Here is a 17,147-nt window from a genome sequence, read left to right on the forward strand (position 1 = left end):
AGGAAGGAAGGAAGGAAGGAAGGAAGGAAGGAAGGAAGGAAGGAAGGAAGGAAGGAAGAGCTCAGCTGCCTTCTAGCTGTCCCCCAGGACTCTCACCCCTACGACATCCCCACTGACCTGCTCCAGTGTTATGAAGTCGCCAGGCCAGACCCTTGGGTGCTGAGCTCGCCCCCTCTCTTCCTATCCCTCCTTCCATCCTTCAGTCCTCGGCCGCCAGGCCCACAGACCCACCTCTTCCATCTCCTGGCTGCCACCCTCTCCCGGAACTCATCTGCGACATTCCTACACTTCTGATGAGATCCACTTAAGGGATGAGTCTAGAGGGATTTCCCTGACCCCACAGGCCGGGTCCTGGGCCCCCCGTGCTCCTTGATGCCCAGACACCTACGTCAGGGCGATCTGACTGGACAGTGACTAGGTCGCAGGCACCCTCACAGTTTGCTGTGTCCCTCCCCACGCCCCCCACTTCCACTGGAGCCCGACTTCACCATCTCGTCCTTGCCCGGCTCACTCTCGTCCAAACAGAACCCCGGACGCTCCACCCCCTCACTCGGGCCGACGCCATGTCCCCTCGGCTTGACCTTCGGAACACCAGGACCATCACCACAACCTCCTCACCCAGAACCCTGCAGCAGCCTCCTCTCTGACCTCTCCGCCTCCCTGTTGGGGGGGAGCCCACCCCATGGCTACCAAGCCCTCTGGCCCTGCCCTGGCCACCCCACCAATGTCACCCTCACCCCTCCCTACATTACTGTGTGTTCTGGCCCCCTGGCCTCCACCACCTCCGTGGACACTCCACGTTCCTTCCTATCTCGGGGAGGGTCCTGTAGGTGCTGCACCCTCCGCCTGGGCCCATCTCTCAGGTCATCTCCTTGTCACTTGGGTCTCAGCTCTTGTCACCTCCTCCGAGAGGCCTTTTTTTTTTTTTTTTAAAGATTTTATTTATTTATTTGACAGAGAGTGAGAGAGCACAAGCAGGGTAAGCAGCAGGCAGAGAGAGAGGGAGAAGCAGGCTCCCCGCTGAACAGAGAGCCCGATGCGGGGCTCGATCCCAGGACCCTGGGATCATGACCTGAGCTGAAGGCAGCCGCTTAACCGACTGAGCCACCCAGGCGCCCCCGAGAGGCCTTTTCTGACCAGTTCTTTCAAGCCAATGCCTTATACTTGTTTCCACCATTAGAAGAAGAAAAAAAAAGTCCTCCCTGGTACATTTCACACCCGGTAACTATTTTATTTAGATTTACTGTCCAACCTTGGCTCCCACTTCAGATTATGAGCATCACGAGGGAGCTTCTACCACAGTGCCTGGCATACAGCAAGTGCTTAATAAACGTCTGGTCATCTGAAGGGCAGAGGCCTGCTCAGACCCATGGCCGTGTCACCCGCATCCCCAAGCATGTGGCCAGGCACCTGGGAGGCCGTGTGCGATGAACAAATGAGCGAACAGGCGAGGGTTTGAGCTCTCCTCGTCTTTAGAGATCCTGCCTCACCTCCAACTCCAGGGTGAGGACTTCCAGGGAAGCTGCCACAAGCTTCTCCTCCAGGAAGCCCCCTCTGATTAGTACCTCCTGACCGGTGCCAAGCGGGCCCTGGGCTGCACTGTCCAATAGAGCAGCCACCAGCCAGGCAGCTCTTGAGCACCTGAAATATGGCTGCTCCGAACCGAGATGGGGTTTAGGCGGCAAAGACGCGTTGGATTTGGAAGACCGAGGAGGGGAAAGAAAGAACGTGAAGTATCTCATCGAAAACTTAAAAACACTGATTACGTGTTGAAACGACAACATTTTGGTGTATCAGATTATGGAAACATGTGAGTAAAATTAAGTTTTCCAGTTGCTTTCTCCGTTTACAAACAGTGTGGCTACGGTTAAAGTTAAAACCACACGTGTGGCTCCCACGTGGCCTGTGTCCCCTCCAGCAGAGCACCTGCTGTGGGTATCGGGGTCTGCCCCCGTCCCCCAGGCCACAAAAGGAGCCCCTAGAGGGCAGGGCCACCATTTGCCACTTTTCTGGGTAGCAACTCCATGTTCCAAGGGCCTACCAAGTGCCAAGCTCAGAAAAGGCATGAAGATGTGAATAAGGGCCTTAAGAAGTGTAGAGTGACCAGCTCTCCATCCTCAGGAAGGGGGTGGAGGACCCGGGGATGAGGGTGGGAGAGGGTCTCTGGGACCCAGGCCAGGAAGGGCCAGTTCCTCAGGGATGAGCTTGAATTGGCCTGTGTGGCCCCAGAGGCCACCTGATCATTTATTAATGACACATTTCCCGCGCTCCATGGGCCACCCCCGAGTGGGGGTGACGCTGGGCACCCAGAACCCATGCCGCCCGGAACTTCTGATCTGCCCCCAGGGGTTCCTGGCCTGAGAAGGTACAGGCAATGAGCCCTGTCCCCACACCTGAGTGAAATGCACAGAGACAGGCCACCCGGGGCCTCGGTGGTGGCTGCCAAGAGGAGGGGACATTTGAGGAGCGCTCCAAAAGGTGAGGAGGGTTTAGCAGCAGTTCACCAGGTGAGGGCAGCCAGAAGGAAGCCACACTGCTGAGGACGGCCTGGGTGAGGGTGGTGGCGGGAGTGGAGTGGGGTGGGGGTTGGGACATGGGACATGACAGTGCCTCCCTCTGGGGGCCGGCCCGGGACTGGCAAAGGGGCAAGGTGGGCCCTGGGAACCAGTGTGCACGCTCTGTTCTATTCCTGAGGATGACCACAACTGCTTCAAGTGCTCGCCTTAAAACTGTTGTGTAGGGACCAGACAAAAAAAATCCTCTATTATAAATGGACCATATTACAAAGCACCTGCTTAAACTTCACTGCAGAGAGACAGACATTTGAACAGCAACTGAATTTGAGCACTCTCTGGACTTCGTTTAAACCACTATTAAAAGCTTCGAGATGCAGGCAAACTAACCTATGGTGTTGGATGATGGAGCGTGGTTATCCTTGGCGGGGAGGACAGGGGACTGGGAGGGTGCACAAGGAGGGGATGTCGTTTCTGCCTTGGGGGGCCGATTCTGCAACTGTGTTCAGTCAGGAGAAGTTCATCAAGCCTGACACTTAGGATCTGTGGGCTTTTTAATACATATACTATCTCCATATACGTACACATACAGATGTAAGTTATTATACTTGTACACAAAATTACATATAAATATACGTTCATAGAGAAGCAATCAGCTATGCAAAAGACTGTATCAAGCAGATAGGGACAATTTAAGGAATATTTAGAGAATATATGTATGTGTGTGTATATTTTGTCTTTAAAGAGTCTTTAATTAGGGGCGCCCGGGTGGCTCAGTCAGTTAAGCGGCTGCCTTCAGCTCAGGTCATGATCCCAGGGTCCTGGGATCGAGCCCCGCATCGGGCTCCCTGCTCAGCGGGGAGCCTGCTTCTCCCTCTCCCGCTCCCCCTGCTTGTGTTCCTGCTCTCGCTGTGTCTCTCTCTGTCAAATAAATAAAATCTTAAAAAAAAAAAAAAAAAGAATTCAGAGGGGCGCCTGGGTGGCTCAGTCGGTGAAGCGTCTGCCTTCGGCTCAGGTCATGGTCCCAGGGTCCTGGGATTGAGTCCCGCGTCGGGTTCCCTGCTCAGTGGGGAGTCTGCTTTTCTCTCTCCCTCTGCTGCTACCCCCAACCCCTGCTTGTGCTCTCTCAAATAAATAAATAAATAATCTTAAAAAGAAAAAAAAGAATTCACAGAGAGAAGAAAGCATCAGGTCTCCAGAAGAGGCGAGGCTGCAGCCTTGAGGGAGGGCATCCCGGCAGAGGGCACGGTCTCTGAAGAGATCCAGAGGCAAGCAGTAGCCTGGGTGCCCAGAGATAGTACATGGGTGCTACTGAGGATAACACATGGAAGAAAGGGGCTGAGGGCAGCTGGGACAGAACTGGGCTAATGGAAGGAACTCAGGGCCAGCCAGCAATAGAGGGATGAGCTCACCATCACGGGAGGCATGCAAGTATGTCCGGGCATTTTAAAGGGATTTCTTATCCTCAAACATTCCCTGGGCCAGGCTCAGGGATGAGTCACACAAGCTCTGCACTGGGGGAGCTCCTGGATTGGAAAGGAGGCTGACAGGGACAAGCAACTACTCTGACAGAGGCAAATGTGATGGGGGCTGGGAGGCTGGAATCAGACCAGGGGAGGAAGTCTTCCTGGTACACAGCTGCTGGGATTTGAGGATCAACATTCGGAGCGGCACTGGACCAAGCAGAAATAAGGGGAAATGTGCTCCAGGCCGTGCAAAGGCCCGGAGACTAGCACAGCAGGCAGGCCCAGACCTCTTCTGGTTTTTCTCAGAGGGCTGGGGAGCCATGGGAGGCTGCAGGCCCCTCTTCTGCTGGTAGCTGTGGTTGTGAGGTGCGTGCGGGTAGAAAAGAGGGCTTGCTGCGGGCTAGGGCAAGGAATGGCTGAGCAAGGACCTGCCCTACCTCGGGGCTTCCGCTAGTGAGGGGACATAAAGCCTTCTCTGCGTGGGCGCTAAGCTGCAACATCAGGTGGGCCTGTCTCTGCCACCAAAGGCATCCTAAAAACCCCGGGTTCCTCCACCCTGGAGGGACTGACATCCTTTTATGGAGGTAGCAGGGAAGGGGGTCCAGTACCTTACCGGGAGACAGCTACTGTTTACAGTACAAGGTAACAAATGTTCCTCTCTTCTAGGACCACCCACCCCCCCCCGGGCTGTGTCTCCCACAGGAGTCCCAACAGCCCAGAGTACTCAAAGAGAGTTCTGGAAGCTGATGCCTATTAACTCTGGACCACTATAAAATCCAGAAGACGATGGCCCTGCACTGCCCAATGCGGGAGCCACGGGCCACATGGGGCTACTAGGCACCTGACACATGGTTGGTGCTGCTGAGGGATGAAATCTGTATCTTCCATAAATTTAAAATTAAAAACCAATTCTCAGTTCAGTCACCGCAAGGTATGTTTGGAACAACCCAAGTACTTTGCGAATCTACTTTTTTAACTCTTTAAGTTTGCGAACTCTTAAATACAGAGCAAGTGTTGCCAATGAAAATGTGGCCTCATTGAGAAAGGCACATAAACTGTCTCATGAATAATTTTGAAAATATTGATTACACATTCAAACAACACGGTGAATGTACTGGTGTAAATAAAATATATGAAAACTGATTTCACCGGTTTTACTTTAGTAACGCGGCTACTGGAAAATTTAAGCTTCCGTATCCGGCTTGCTGGGTGAGACGGTGCTCGTGCTACCAAAGTCATCACCACCCGAGAGAGAAAACAGGCTCCTGGAACAACCAGCTGCAAAATGAACGCAGCTGCAAAGACCATCCCTGAGCGGCGGCCTGCCACCTTAAGGGTTAAGGGAAAGGTGTACATGCCCATTTGTCAGCCCTCCCGTCTGGCCTCCGGTCAGAATGCAGCACCCCCAGGGCAGCGAGGTGTGGCTGCTTCATTCCCAGGGGGCATCCGCATGGTTCAGAATCGTCCTGGCACAGGAAAGGTGCTGAATGCAGATTGTGGGCCGGTGCACTAGATGACACAGAAGGGGGGGAGGCCAGGCCTGGGGCTGTCTATCATCAGCATCTAGTGCACACTCACAACCTAAAGCCCGTTCCTTAAAGTGCAGGGCCTGGGGCAGGGTGGGGGGCCCCCGGTGGCACACTAATGTTGGGGAACCACTGAAGTGAGACTCATTCTTTTTGGTCTCTCCACAGTGGCCAGAGGAATCCTGTCCCTTCCATTCTCCAAATCCCTCCATGGCTCCCATCTGGCTCAGACTAAAAGCGACGTCCTCACTGTCATCCTCCAGGCCCTACAGATCCACTAGTTCCCTCTCTGACCACAACTCCTACCCTCCCCGTCATCAGTGGCCTCCTCTTCCTGCTCCTCCTCCTCGAATTCCTCCTAGCACAGTCCTGCCTCAGGGCCTTTGCACAGGCTGCCAAGAATGTCCTCCTCCAGATCTATGCAGGCCTAATTCACCCACCAAATTTGATTCTTTGCTCCAGTGTCACCTTTTCAGCAAGAGACTCTCTGACCAGCTTATAGAACAGCATTATCCCTAACTTTGTCCCCATACCCCTTTCCTGCTTTATTTCCTCTCACCACCCCCTGCCCCCACCACCTGTCTGTACATCTGAATACTATATATTTACTTGTGTACTGATCCGTTTCCCCTTAGAATATGAGCACCACTGAGAGGGACTTTTGTTCACTGTTGCAATCCCATTACTTAGAGCAGTGTCTAGCACTCAATCAGTGCTCATCAATAAAGACTGGTTTGTTTGCTCACTCATTCATTCATTCATTCACTTATTCTTTCAACTAGCAAACGTCTCCTGAGGATTCCCGTGGGCCAGGTCCCACTGTCTGCAGACCTGGGGACCCAGGGAGGGATCAGAGCAGGGCCTGTGCTCACGGGCCTGGGGGAGAAGTCACAAAAGGAATGGGTCACAATTTGGAGTAGGATGTACCCTAATGGAGGAGCTCAGGGCACTGTGGCAACCAAGCAGCCCCCTTCCTGTTCACTCCCTCACAAACTCTCCTCAGGCCTGCGGGGAGCTGGGGCCCTAGAGAGGAGAGAGCCAGACAGCCCAGCCTGGGCCCTGGAAGCTCCCGGTCAGATTAAGTGATTAGGAAGCAGATTCCCCACTCAAGACAGCGCAGGACCATGCCCTCAGGCTAGGCCCAGCCCAAACCCTTCCCCTTATCTGCAGAATTTGCCCTTCCTTGCCCTCCTTCTCAAAGCCTGCCTTTCACCTCCTTCTACAGTCTTTCCTCTGAACTCCACTATGCCTTCAGATTCTCCAGCAAGATGTTTCCACAACCCTCCCCTTCCTCCACCTGCTCATCTCTGAGCGCTGGCTCACCCACATCCTTCAGGCCTTCTTTTCCCTCGCTCCTGCTTGAAACCCTCCCTAGTGCTCTCAGGACAAACACCAACCTGGCCTCTGCCCACCCGCCTGACATCAGATCCCACCCCATCCTCCTGTGCACCAGGCACAGAGGCCTCAGCTCAGTCTCCGCTGGGCCTCAGGACCTTTGCATGGCTGTCCCTCTGCCTTTGCAGCTCTTCCCCACCTCCCCTGGCCTGGCAAACTCTGCCGCATTGTCTGAGCAATGCAACCAGACAGAGTCTTCATTCTCTCAACACTGTGGCCCTCTCTCTCACTGGACTTAGGACAGCTACAAGTTTTTTCCACTTACAACAAAAAATTGAGATACAATTCACATACCATAAAGTTCACCGTTCTAAAGTGTGCAATTCGGTGGTCTTCGGTATATCTACAGTCTCGTGCAACAATCACCACGATCTATTTCCAGAACATTCTCATCACCCCAAAAAGAAACCCTACACTCACTGGCAGTCTCTCCACATTCCACCACCCCCTACCCAGCCCTAGGTGGCCACTAACCTACTTTCTATCTCTATGGATTTGCCTGTTCTGGACAATCTCATGCAAATGAAATCATGTATGTGGTCTTTTGTGCCTGGCTCCTTTCACTTAGAACGAGGCTTTCGCCACAGTTCATCCATGTTGTAGTGTGTGTCATTCTTTTTTTTTTTTTTTTTTTTAATTTTATTTGAGAGAGAGAACACAAGCAGGGGGTAGGAGCTGAGGGAGGGAGAGGGAGAAGCAGACTCCCTGCTGAGCAGGGAGCCTGACACAGGACTCCTCCCGGGACTCCAGGATCATGACCTGAGCCAAAGTCAGAAGCTTAACTGACTGAGCCACCCAGGGTGCCCCCCCACCCCGGCTTTTTAAACATTTTATTTATTTATCTGAGAGAGAGACAAGAGTACAAGCAGGGGGTGGGGCAGAGGGGGAGGAAGGAGCGGACTCCCCGCTGAGCATGGAGCCCAACAGGGGCCTCGATCTCAGGACCCTGGGATCATGACCTGATCCGAAGGCAGATGCTTAACCAACTGAGCCACCCAGGTGCACCAAGTGTGTCATTCTTTTTAACGGCTTGATAATATTCCATTGTGTGGCAGACCCCATTTTGTACATCCATTCACCCGATGATGGACATTGGGTTGTCTGCTTCCATTGTGGGGCTATGGCGACTGACCCTACTATGAACATCTGTATACACGTGTTTGTGAGAAGGACGGCTACACTTTTTATGCAGTACCTGTCTCCTTCACGGGGCTGGGAGCTTCACAGGGACACAGACAGACCTGTCCTGTTCGCCACTGTGTCCCCCGCACCCTCTATAAGGTTTGAAACACAGGAGCCATTCGACATTTACTTGATGAGAAGACGAAGAACAAGAGGAATCCCTGATTCTCTAGCCCCAATTCATGTGGCCAAATTACCTCCACTGGCCCCAAGTCAGAGTCCCCTCAGGGGTCCTGCAGTGATGCCGACCTGTCTTCTCGTTCCTTCCCCACCCCCATCATCCAGTCCCCTTGCAAATCCTTCAAAATCTGTACCCAAACCAACCACTTCTCACCATTCACTTCTCACCCCACTCCAGCCAGCACCATCTCTCACCCGGATGCCTGCAGCAGCCCCTAATTATCTGCCTGCTTCTGCCCCTACCTCCTGAGTCTGTTCTCTTCATGGCAGCAGAGGAAGTATTTTCAAACATCAATCAGCTCACGTCCCTCCTGTGCTCTAAACCTTCCTGCCGCTCTCATTTCACCCAGAGAAAGGCCAGAGTGCTCTCTAAGGCCCGTAAAGCCCTTCACCATCCCTGTCCCCTCTCTGTCCTCATCTCCTGCCCTCTCCCCCTCAGCTCCAGCCACATGGGTCCCCTGGCTCTTACTGGAACACATGCCAAACATGCTGCAACCCCAGGACCTTTGAACATACCATTCCTCTGCCTGGACCGCCCTTCCCTCCAAAATCTGCAGGGCCTGTTCCCTCACTTAACTCAAAAGTCTACTCACATGTCACCTCCTTGGTGAGGGCCTACCCAAGCACCATCTCAATCCTGATCCCTCCTCGTCTTTCCTTCCTTCCTTTCCTTCACACTACCAGTCACCCTCTGACATGGTATCCTTTATTGTCGTTCTGTGTTTATTTTCTATGTCCCTCATGGCCTGGGTGTTCCCAAGCCAGGGATTCTTGTTCACTGTTGTAGCCCAGTCCTGGGTACAGTGTCAAAAAGTAGTGATCAAAAACTATTTGTTGGGGCGCCTGGGTGGCTCAGTCGGTTAAGCGACTGCCTTCGGCTCAGGTCATGATCCCAGGGTCCTGGGATCGAGTCCCACATCAGGCTCCCTGCTCCGCGGGGAGCCTGCTTCTCCCTCTCCCACTCCCCCTGCTTGTGTTCCCTCTCTCGCTGTGTCTCTCTCTGTCAAATAAATAAATAAAATCTTAAAAAAAAAAAAAAAACTATTTGTTGAATGAATGAATGAATGAACCTTCAGAGACAAGATGCTATTATCAGGGGAGTTTGCAGACAAGAACTCTGAGCCTCAGGGGCGCCTGGGTTGAGCAGCCAACTCCTGATTCCTGATTTCCGCTCAGGTCATGACCTCAGGGTTGTGAGACTGAGCCCCGCGTCAGGCTCTGTGTTCAGTGCAGAGTGGCTTGAGATTCTCTCTCTCCCTCTCTCTCTGCCCCTCCCACTCGTGATCTCTCTAAATAAATAAATAAATCTTTAAAAAAAAAGAAAGAAAGAAAGAACGAAAGAGAAAACTGAGCCTCAGAGAGGTTAAATGACTTGCCCAGAGTCACATCGCTTCACATAACTGGTAGGCATCAGGGGCAAGGCGCACCTACTCCTAACAGCTGGCCCCCCACCTAAGCCACAGCCCCTCCTTGCTCACCTCTTTCCATAACAACCATAACATCTCTCCTCCACCTGATACCCAACGGCTTCCACCCCTCTCATTCACTGAGCACCTACTACGTGCCAGGTCCTTTCAGACCTACTAAATTCTAAGATAATCTCTGGGCACCTAACAGAGGCCATGTGTCAAATCCAGCGAATGACAAAAACAACAGCCAAGACCGTCCAGTGCCTGGAATGTGCAAAAGGCCTCAGTCACAGACGTTATCACAACAACCTCATCAGGAAGGTGCAATCAGCAGTCCCTCCTGACAGATGAGGAAATCAGAGGTGAAGTCCCCCATTCAAGGTCACATGGCAAGGGAGTGACAGTGCCCCAACTCAAACCCAGGTCTTGCTGACCCTAGAGCCCATGCAGATATAGCTTCCGAAGCTCTTGGCAGCTCCAAACACCAACACCCACTCCCAGGAGTTGGGAGCTGACTTGGCACCAGGTCTCTCCTCGTCACGACAATCCTTCCTGCTGATGATCACTGTCCCCATATTGATGTGGTCAGGTGGGAGAGGGCTCCAGATTCAGATTGGCGTGATCCCTGACCTTTGACCTCTCTCTGGGACCAGGCTTCCCCAACCCCCAGCTTTCCAGATCTCTTCCCGGCAAATACCTAAGGCTCCCTGGGCCCTTCTTTGAGCTCCGGGCTTTCCCCCTTCTGGCACATTCCCCAAACCCCCACTTTGTAATCTCTTCTTTCCAGGCCTCCAGCTTCCTGTCTCAGGTTTTCCCAAGACCCTCCACCCGCAGCACCTCTCCTCTGGATTCCTTGACTCCTCCTCTCCCTTTAGCGACCCTTCTAGCCCACTCTCCACTGCCCTCCATGTCTCCTAAGCCATCCTCCATCCTGGAGCCCCTCTGTCCCTCAGCAGGGTCCCGCTATAGTCCCCCACCTTCCCATCTCTCCTCCCCAACCCCCCGGAACTTTCTATTACTCCCAGGCCCTCTCTGTGCACTAGCCAGGAGCCTCAGTGACCTACCTAGCCCCTTCCCCTCTCTGACACCCCCTCAGCCAGGCCCTCAAAGCCTGGCCCCATTATGCTTCCTGTGTTATACGTTCTCCCGGTCCCCTCTGGCTCTCTCCCACTCTATCGCTCCACAGGGTACCCCCGCACCCATGCACCCCCTTCCCTTTCTATCGACATCAGGGATTTCTCTAACCCCGTCGCTAAAAGGTTCCCCAAGCCTTTCTATCATTCCCGGGGGACACCTCTATGTCCCCAGCCCTGAGACTGTACTAGCCTCCTCTCCTTTAAGACCCTCCCGGACGCCTCTAGCCACTCCGTGTCGTCACCTCAAGAGGCACTCTATGACACCCTAAGTCTCTCCATTCCCCCCACCCTAAAGTTCCCCCCGGGGCCTCTCTATCCTCTCCCTCTACGACCGCAATGGCTTTCTATGCCCCGGGCCCCTCTGTAACCCCCGAGCCCCTCAATTCCACGCTCCCCCTCCCTCCAGTGTCTCCCGGCCGCGCTCTCACAGTTCCGGATGTCGGAGATGAACACCGCGAGCCCCCGCATCCCATCGCCCTTGGAGACGGCCGGCATGATGGCGGTGGTGTCGGCTCCAGGCCTGGCCGGGCAGGGCACAGCGCGGCGGGGGCTGGCAGGCGGGGACCGGGAGGAAAGGACCCCAAGCAGCGCGGAGGAGCCCAGCCGGCCGGGGGGGAGGGCGGGCTGGCGAGCGGGCGGGCGGGCGGGCGGGCGGCAGGCCGCGGCTCCGCCCCCGGCCCCTCCCCTCCCGTCCGCCGTCCTGAGCTATCAGCCTCCCATTGGCTCGGATTACTGCCGCTCAGACTCGGGCTCACCCCCCCGCTTCCTCTCTCATTGGCCGCTGGACAAAGGCACGCTGCTACGATTGGCCCAGTGGCCCGCTATTTCCGTTCGTAGGAAGGGGGGGGAAGGGGCGTTGCCCGAGAGACGGGAGGAGTTCGGGTACGTGCGGTGGGACCGCCCCCTCCGTGCGGCCGGGTCCGATGCTAATTGGATCCGGCGAAGGGAGGGATTGACATGAAGGAAGGCGGGGGAGTGGGCTCGGGCAGGCGGGACTTGCGTTGATCATGACCAATGAGCGGGCAGATAGCCCACGCAGGCGCCGCGGATTCGCCAGATTTGCTCTATTCCCGCCCCCGACTGGGCGGTTGTGGGGGCGGGAGAAGGGAGATCATAGGTAGAGAAGGAAGGGAAACGGGGGTTGTCACTCAGCTAGGCTAGGATAGGTGGAGCGTCGCCTGCAATTCCCTGCTGCAGAGAAGTGGTTGGGAGGGGCAAGAAAATGTGAGGTGTTTACTGCGCAAGCGTCCCCCTGTTTCCCTTTCTCCCTCCTCTCTTCCACCCCCGGCTCCTTAAATCTGCCAGGAAGTCTTCCCTTACCCCTCCCCCTCCCGTGCCTAGCGACTGAGATGTCGAAACCTAATTTCTCAAAACCGAGGAAACAGTAATTTAAATCTAGCCCCATTAGGCAGACCTTAAACCTGAGGTCCAGAGAGGTTGCATGACTTGCCCAAGGTCACACAGCTCAGAATGACAGAGGGGATTTAAACTATATTTTGTTTTTTAACCACTTTCCAATATACAATGTTTTTTGGTTTTGGTTTTGGTTTTTTTTTTTTTTTTTTTTTGTAACCATAACGCCATTCTACAGTTATCAAATCAAAATCGTGAATCGCTACTCCACCAAACTTGGAGTTCCTCCTGAGCAAGAAGGGGACCTGGTGGGGCACCTGGGTGGCTCAGATGGTTAGGCGTCTGCCTTTGGCTCCGGTCGTGATCCCAGCGTCCTGGGATCGAGCCCCACATTGGGCTCCTGGCTCGGTGGGGAGCCTGCCTCTCCCTCTCCCTCTGCCTCTTCCCATGCTCATGCTCTCTCTCTCTCTCTCTCTATCTCTGTGTCTCAAATGAATAAATAAAATCTTTTAAAAAAAATGAGACCTGGTACTGAAGAACGCTGGTTAAAAGGAAGGAATAGATGAATCTGTTGGTTTGGCCGGACCACCACCCTTAGCATCCCTAGACCCTCTTTGATTGACTGGTTTTGGGGAAGGCAAAGCCTCAGGAACTATGATGCCCCCGGCTACTGAGAAATTTGGGGCAAAGGGAACTTGAGTCCATTTCTGTCATTTAGAGGGACTAAACCCCACATCACTTTTCTAATCTCAGAAGTCTAGTATTCTTGGAACGAGCCTTAAGGGAGTGTCCTGGATCCTGTGAACTTCCATTCTGAATCCCGGAGGGGGGAGGGTAGGGACGGGATGGGGACCAGGACAAGAGCCGAGGCATGCCTTCCGGGTTTAATGGATCGGTTGTCCATTTGGGTTTCCATGGGTCTTGGGGAAATCATTCTGGGTTCTAGGAGGAAGGACATGCTCAGCTGTTTTAGTGACCAGGAGAGTCCATTCCTAATATGGGCTGGGGGTGCTGTCTTCCTCTAAAGAACAGACAGCAGCCCGTTAAAAACAACAAACAATTAATAGGAATGTGAGTTGGAAAAAGTCCTTTTCATGGAAAGATACATTAAGCATTGCAAGGACTGGAGGGGCCCACTCATGACATGGGGAAGAAACTTTCTCCCAGGGCTCTTGGATGGGAGTCGTTAGACGTCTGCCTTCAGCTCAGGTCATGATCCCAGGGTCCTGGGATGGAGCCCCTAATCCAGCCACACATCCCTGCTCAATGGGAGGCCTGTTTCTCCCTCTCCCACTCCCTCTGCTTGTGTTGTGTTTCTCTCTATCAAATAAATAAATAAAATCTTAAAAAAAAAAAAAAGAAACTTTCTCCCTAAGGATAATACTTTTAAAAATATATATTAGTAATGGGGTTTGAACTTGTCCTCTTTTTGAGGGATGTGATGATGAGAGACATGGAGAGTCCCAAGAACAGGAAAAGTGTGTCTAAGTGTGTCTTCCCTGCCTCAACTTTCCACCTCGCTGTCACCCACCACCTTCCACCCTTCACCCAGAGCCACCTGGGGCCAGATGGAGTTAACTCTGGTTTGTCAGTGTGTGTGGGGAAGGATGTCCTGAAATAATGTCCTGTAGGGGCGCCTGCGTGGCTCAGTCGTTAAGCGGCTGCCTTCAGCTCAGGTCATGATCCCAGGACCCTGGGATCGAGTCCCGCATCAGGCTCCCTGCTGCTCTGCTGGAAGCCTGCTTCTCCCTCCCACTCCCCCTGTTTGTGTTCCTGCTCTTGCTATCTCTCTCTCTGTCAAATAAATAAATAAAATCTTTTAAAAAGAAAAGAAATAAGGTCGTGTCATAGATAGGTGGGGGAACTCAGTCCTCCCGCCACACACACCCAACTCCAGAGCCCATGAGGTAGCTAAAACTTAATTTTTAAGACTGGGCCTAAAGCAAAGTTCTAATAGGGAGTCAGATTGGGAAGGCCAGTTTAACCTTCTGGAAAACCTGGGATTGTTTAATCCTGTGTGGGGGCACACATGCCCCCCCCATGCCCCCAAGGAACTCATGTGCTAAACCCTGTTGAATTAGAGCAGTACTTACAAATAGAAATACAGTGGGAGCCACATATATAATTTTCAATCTACTCCAGCCACATTTTTTAGAAAAGTTTTCAAAAAGGTGAAATTAATTTTAATAATATATAATTTTAATAATATATTGTATTTAACCTAATATACCCAAATATTGTCATTGCAACATATTTGCCATTTTAATTTTCCCAAGCCTTTTTTTTTTTTAAGATTTTATTTATTTATTTGACAGAGAGACAAAGGGAGAGAAGGAACACAAGCAGGGGGAGTGGGAGAGGGAGAAGCAGGCCTCCCGTGGAGCAGGGAGCCTGATGCGGGGCTCGATCCCAGGACCCTGGGACCATGACCTGAGCGGAGGGCAGATGCTTAAGGACTGAGCCACCCAGGCGCCCCTACTGTTAGGTTTTAAGACCAGACTACGAACAAGTCCACATATGGGGGGGTCTAATGAGCTTTGAGCAGACCCTTTTTGGCTTTAAGATGGAGCATTAAGAGGAAACCCCAGGGGCCCTCAAGGATTTCATGGACTGAACCAGCAATAACTTCTAAGAATCTGGCCTCAGCAAACCAACTCTTGATTTTCTCCAGAAAAACTGGATTCATCCCCAGTCTTCCCATTTGGGCAAATGGGCCCTCCATGATTCCCCCAGGCACTCTTGCCAGAAGCCCTCCCTGTCCCCCACCCCAAACTAAGGGTAGAACACATCTGAAGTCAGCCAGCTCCCTCTGTCGCCACTCTCTCACCCCATGCAGACCACCATCACCATCATCTCTTACCCGGAATCTTGCAGTGATGTCCCTCACGACTCTCCCTGCTTCCATCCTGGCCACGCACAGTCCATCCCCCACACACACCAGGGCACTTTTTATTTTTTTTCTATTTTTTTTTTTTTTAAAGATTTTATTTATTTGACAAAGAAAGAGAACACAAGTAGGCAGAGCGGCAGGCAGAGAGAGAGGGAGAAGCAGGCTCCCCGCTGAGCAGGGAGCCCGATGGGGGGGTTGATCCCAGGACCCTGGGATCATAACCTGATCCGAAGGCAGAGGCTTAACCGACTGAGCCACCCAGGCACCCCCCCTACTGGATTATTTTAAAGCAAGCTGTCCTCATCAGACCATTTCATGCCCATCACCAAGTTTCTACCCCAACATTTTATTATGAAAATTTCTAAATATTCAGAGAGTGGAAACATCCATACAGTGAACATGCAAATAACCTCCCTCTCAACCTCCACTCTATGATTAACATCGTACTCCACTTGATCTAGCACATACTTCTCCATCTGGCCTTCCCTCCCTCCTTCCATCGATCCATTTCGTGTTTTGATGCGTACAAAAGATAAGTTTCAGACATCAATGCAGCTCATCTCTGTTGTGGGTTGAGTTGTGTCCTAACATCATCCTGTCGCCATGTCGAAGTCCTAAACCCGCAGGACTTGTGAATTTGACTATTTTGACATAGGGTCTTTGCAGATGATCAGGTTAAGTTGAGGTGATGTGAGTGGGCCCTAATCCCCTAATCCAAGATGACCGTGTCCTTATTTTTTCTTAAGTTTATTTATTCATGCATTTACGTAATCTCTACACCCAACATGGGGCTCAAACTCATGACCCTGAGATCAAGAGTCACATGCTTCTCCTACTGAGCCAGCCAGGCACTACGACCATGTCCTTTTTTTTTTTTTTTTAAGATTTTATGTATTTATTTATTTATTTTAAGATTTTATTTATTTATTCATGAGAGACAGAGAGAGAGAGAGGCAGAGGGAGAAGCAGACTCCCCAGGGAGCAGGGAGCCCGATGTGGGACTCGATCCCAGGACCCTGGGATCATGACCTGAGCCGAAGGCAGACGCTTAACCATCTGAGCCACCCAGGCGCCCTATGTATTTATTTTAGTGAGAGAGCCCGCGCGTACGAGCAGGGGGAGGCGCACAGGGAGAAGCAGACTCCCTGTTGAATGTGGAGCCCAAAGCGGACCTCAATCCCAGGACCCTGAAATCATGACCTGAGTCGAAGTCAAACGCTTAACTGACCCAGGCGCCCCCAAGACCATGTCCTTAAAATGGGGGAAGCTTAGATGCAGAGATAGACATATACAGAGAGAAGACAAGGTGAAGACATAGGAGAGGAACATCTATAAGCCAAGTCATGCCTGAGCTACCAGAAGCAAGGAGAGAGGCTTGGAACAGATCCCCCCTCACAGCTGCCGACACCTTGATCTTGGACTCCTGGCCTCCGGAACCGGGAGACAATAAAATGTCTGTTGTTTAGCCTGTGGGACTTTGTTATGACAGCCCCAGGAAACTGCTACAACCCCAAATCCTTCAAAATGCCTATCATTGACTATAGTTCAATGTCTGTTTAGTTTCTTTTTTTAATAGGCAAGAGCCACACGCAATAGAGGGCTCACATCCCAAGTGGGCAAATCGATGGGCTTCCACGAGCCCAGGCGCCACCATCCCCTGGTGTTGATCCTCCTTGTATCACTTACCAACATCCGGTATTTTGGTTTGTTTCTGTCTGTTGTCTGCCTGCTCCCCCCCCCCACCAACCCAAAATGTTGGGATCCTCCAGTACTGGGACTCAATCCTCATTCACCATGGTCTCCCCAGATCCCAGAAAGTGCCAAGTCTAGGATACTACATGAAGAATCAAGTATGAATGGGGGAATGGGGGTTGGGTGACCCCACAGTCTCAGGGGAAGGGAAGTTAAACTCCTCCCAAGAACCAGTGGGCCCAACCATTGTAAGTTCTGGACTAGAATGAATAAATCCATTGCAATTCTAATGAAAGGGACATATTTGGTAGAACTAGAAGGTGTTCGGGGCACCTGGGTGGCTCAGTACGTTAAGCGTCTGCCTTCGGCTCAGGTCATAATCCCAGGGTCCTGGGATTGAGCACC

General features: G+C 52.4%; 1 protein-coding gene across 2 annotated transcripts in view; it reads right to left on the minus strand.

The window, feature by feature from the left end:
* The window catches only part of AP2A1 (adaptor related protein complex 2 subunit alpha 1), a 30,907-nt gene extending 19,476 nt beyond the window's left edge, over nt 1-11,431 (minus strand). For both annotated transcript variants that reach the window (XM_032388266.1, XM_032388265.1), the window contains exon 1: nt 11,236-11,431. In XM_032388266.1, the coding sequence (XP_032244157.1) occupies nt 11,236-11,302 (67 nt within the window). In that variant the 5' untranslated portion in view covers nt 11,303-11,431. The remainder of the gene's footprint in view (nt 1-11,235) is intronic.
* Between the last annotated feature and the right edge of the window lie 5,716 nt (nt 11,432-17,147).

This window comes from Phoca vitulina, unplaced genomic scaffold (genome assembly GCF_004348235.1).
Source record: "Phoca vitulina isolate PV1807 unplaced genomic scaffold, GSC_HSeal_1.0 scaffold52, whole genome shotgun sequence".
In the NCBI taxonomy this organism is placed as follows: domain Eukaryota; kingdom Metazoa; phylum Chordata; class Mammalia; order Carnivora; family Phocidae; genus Phoca; species Phoca vitulina.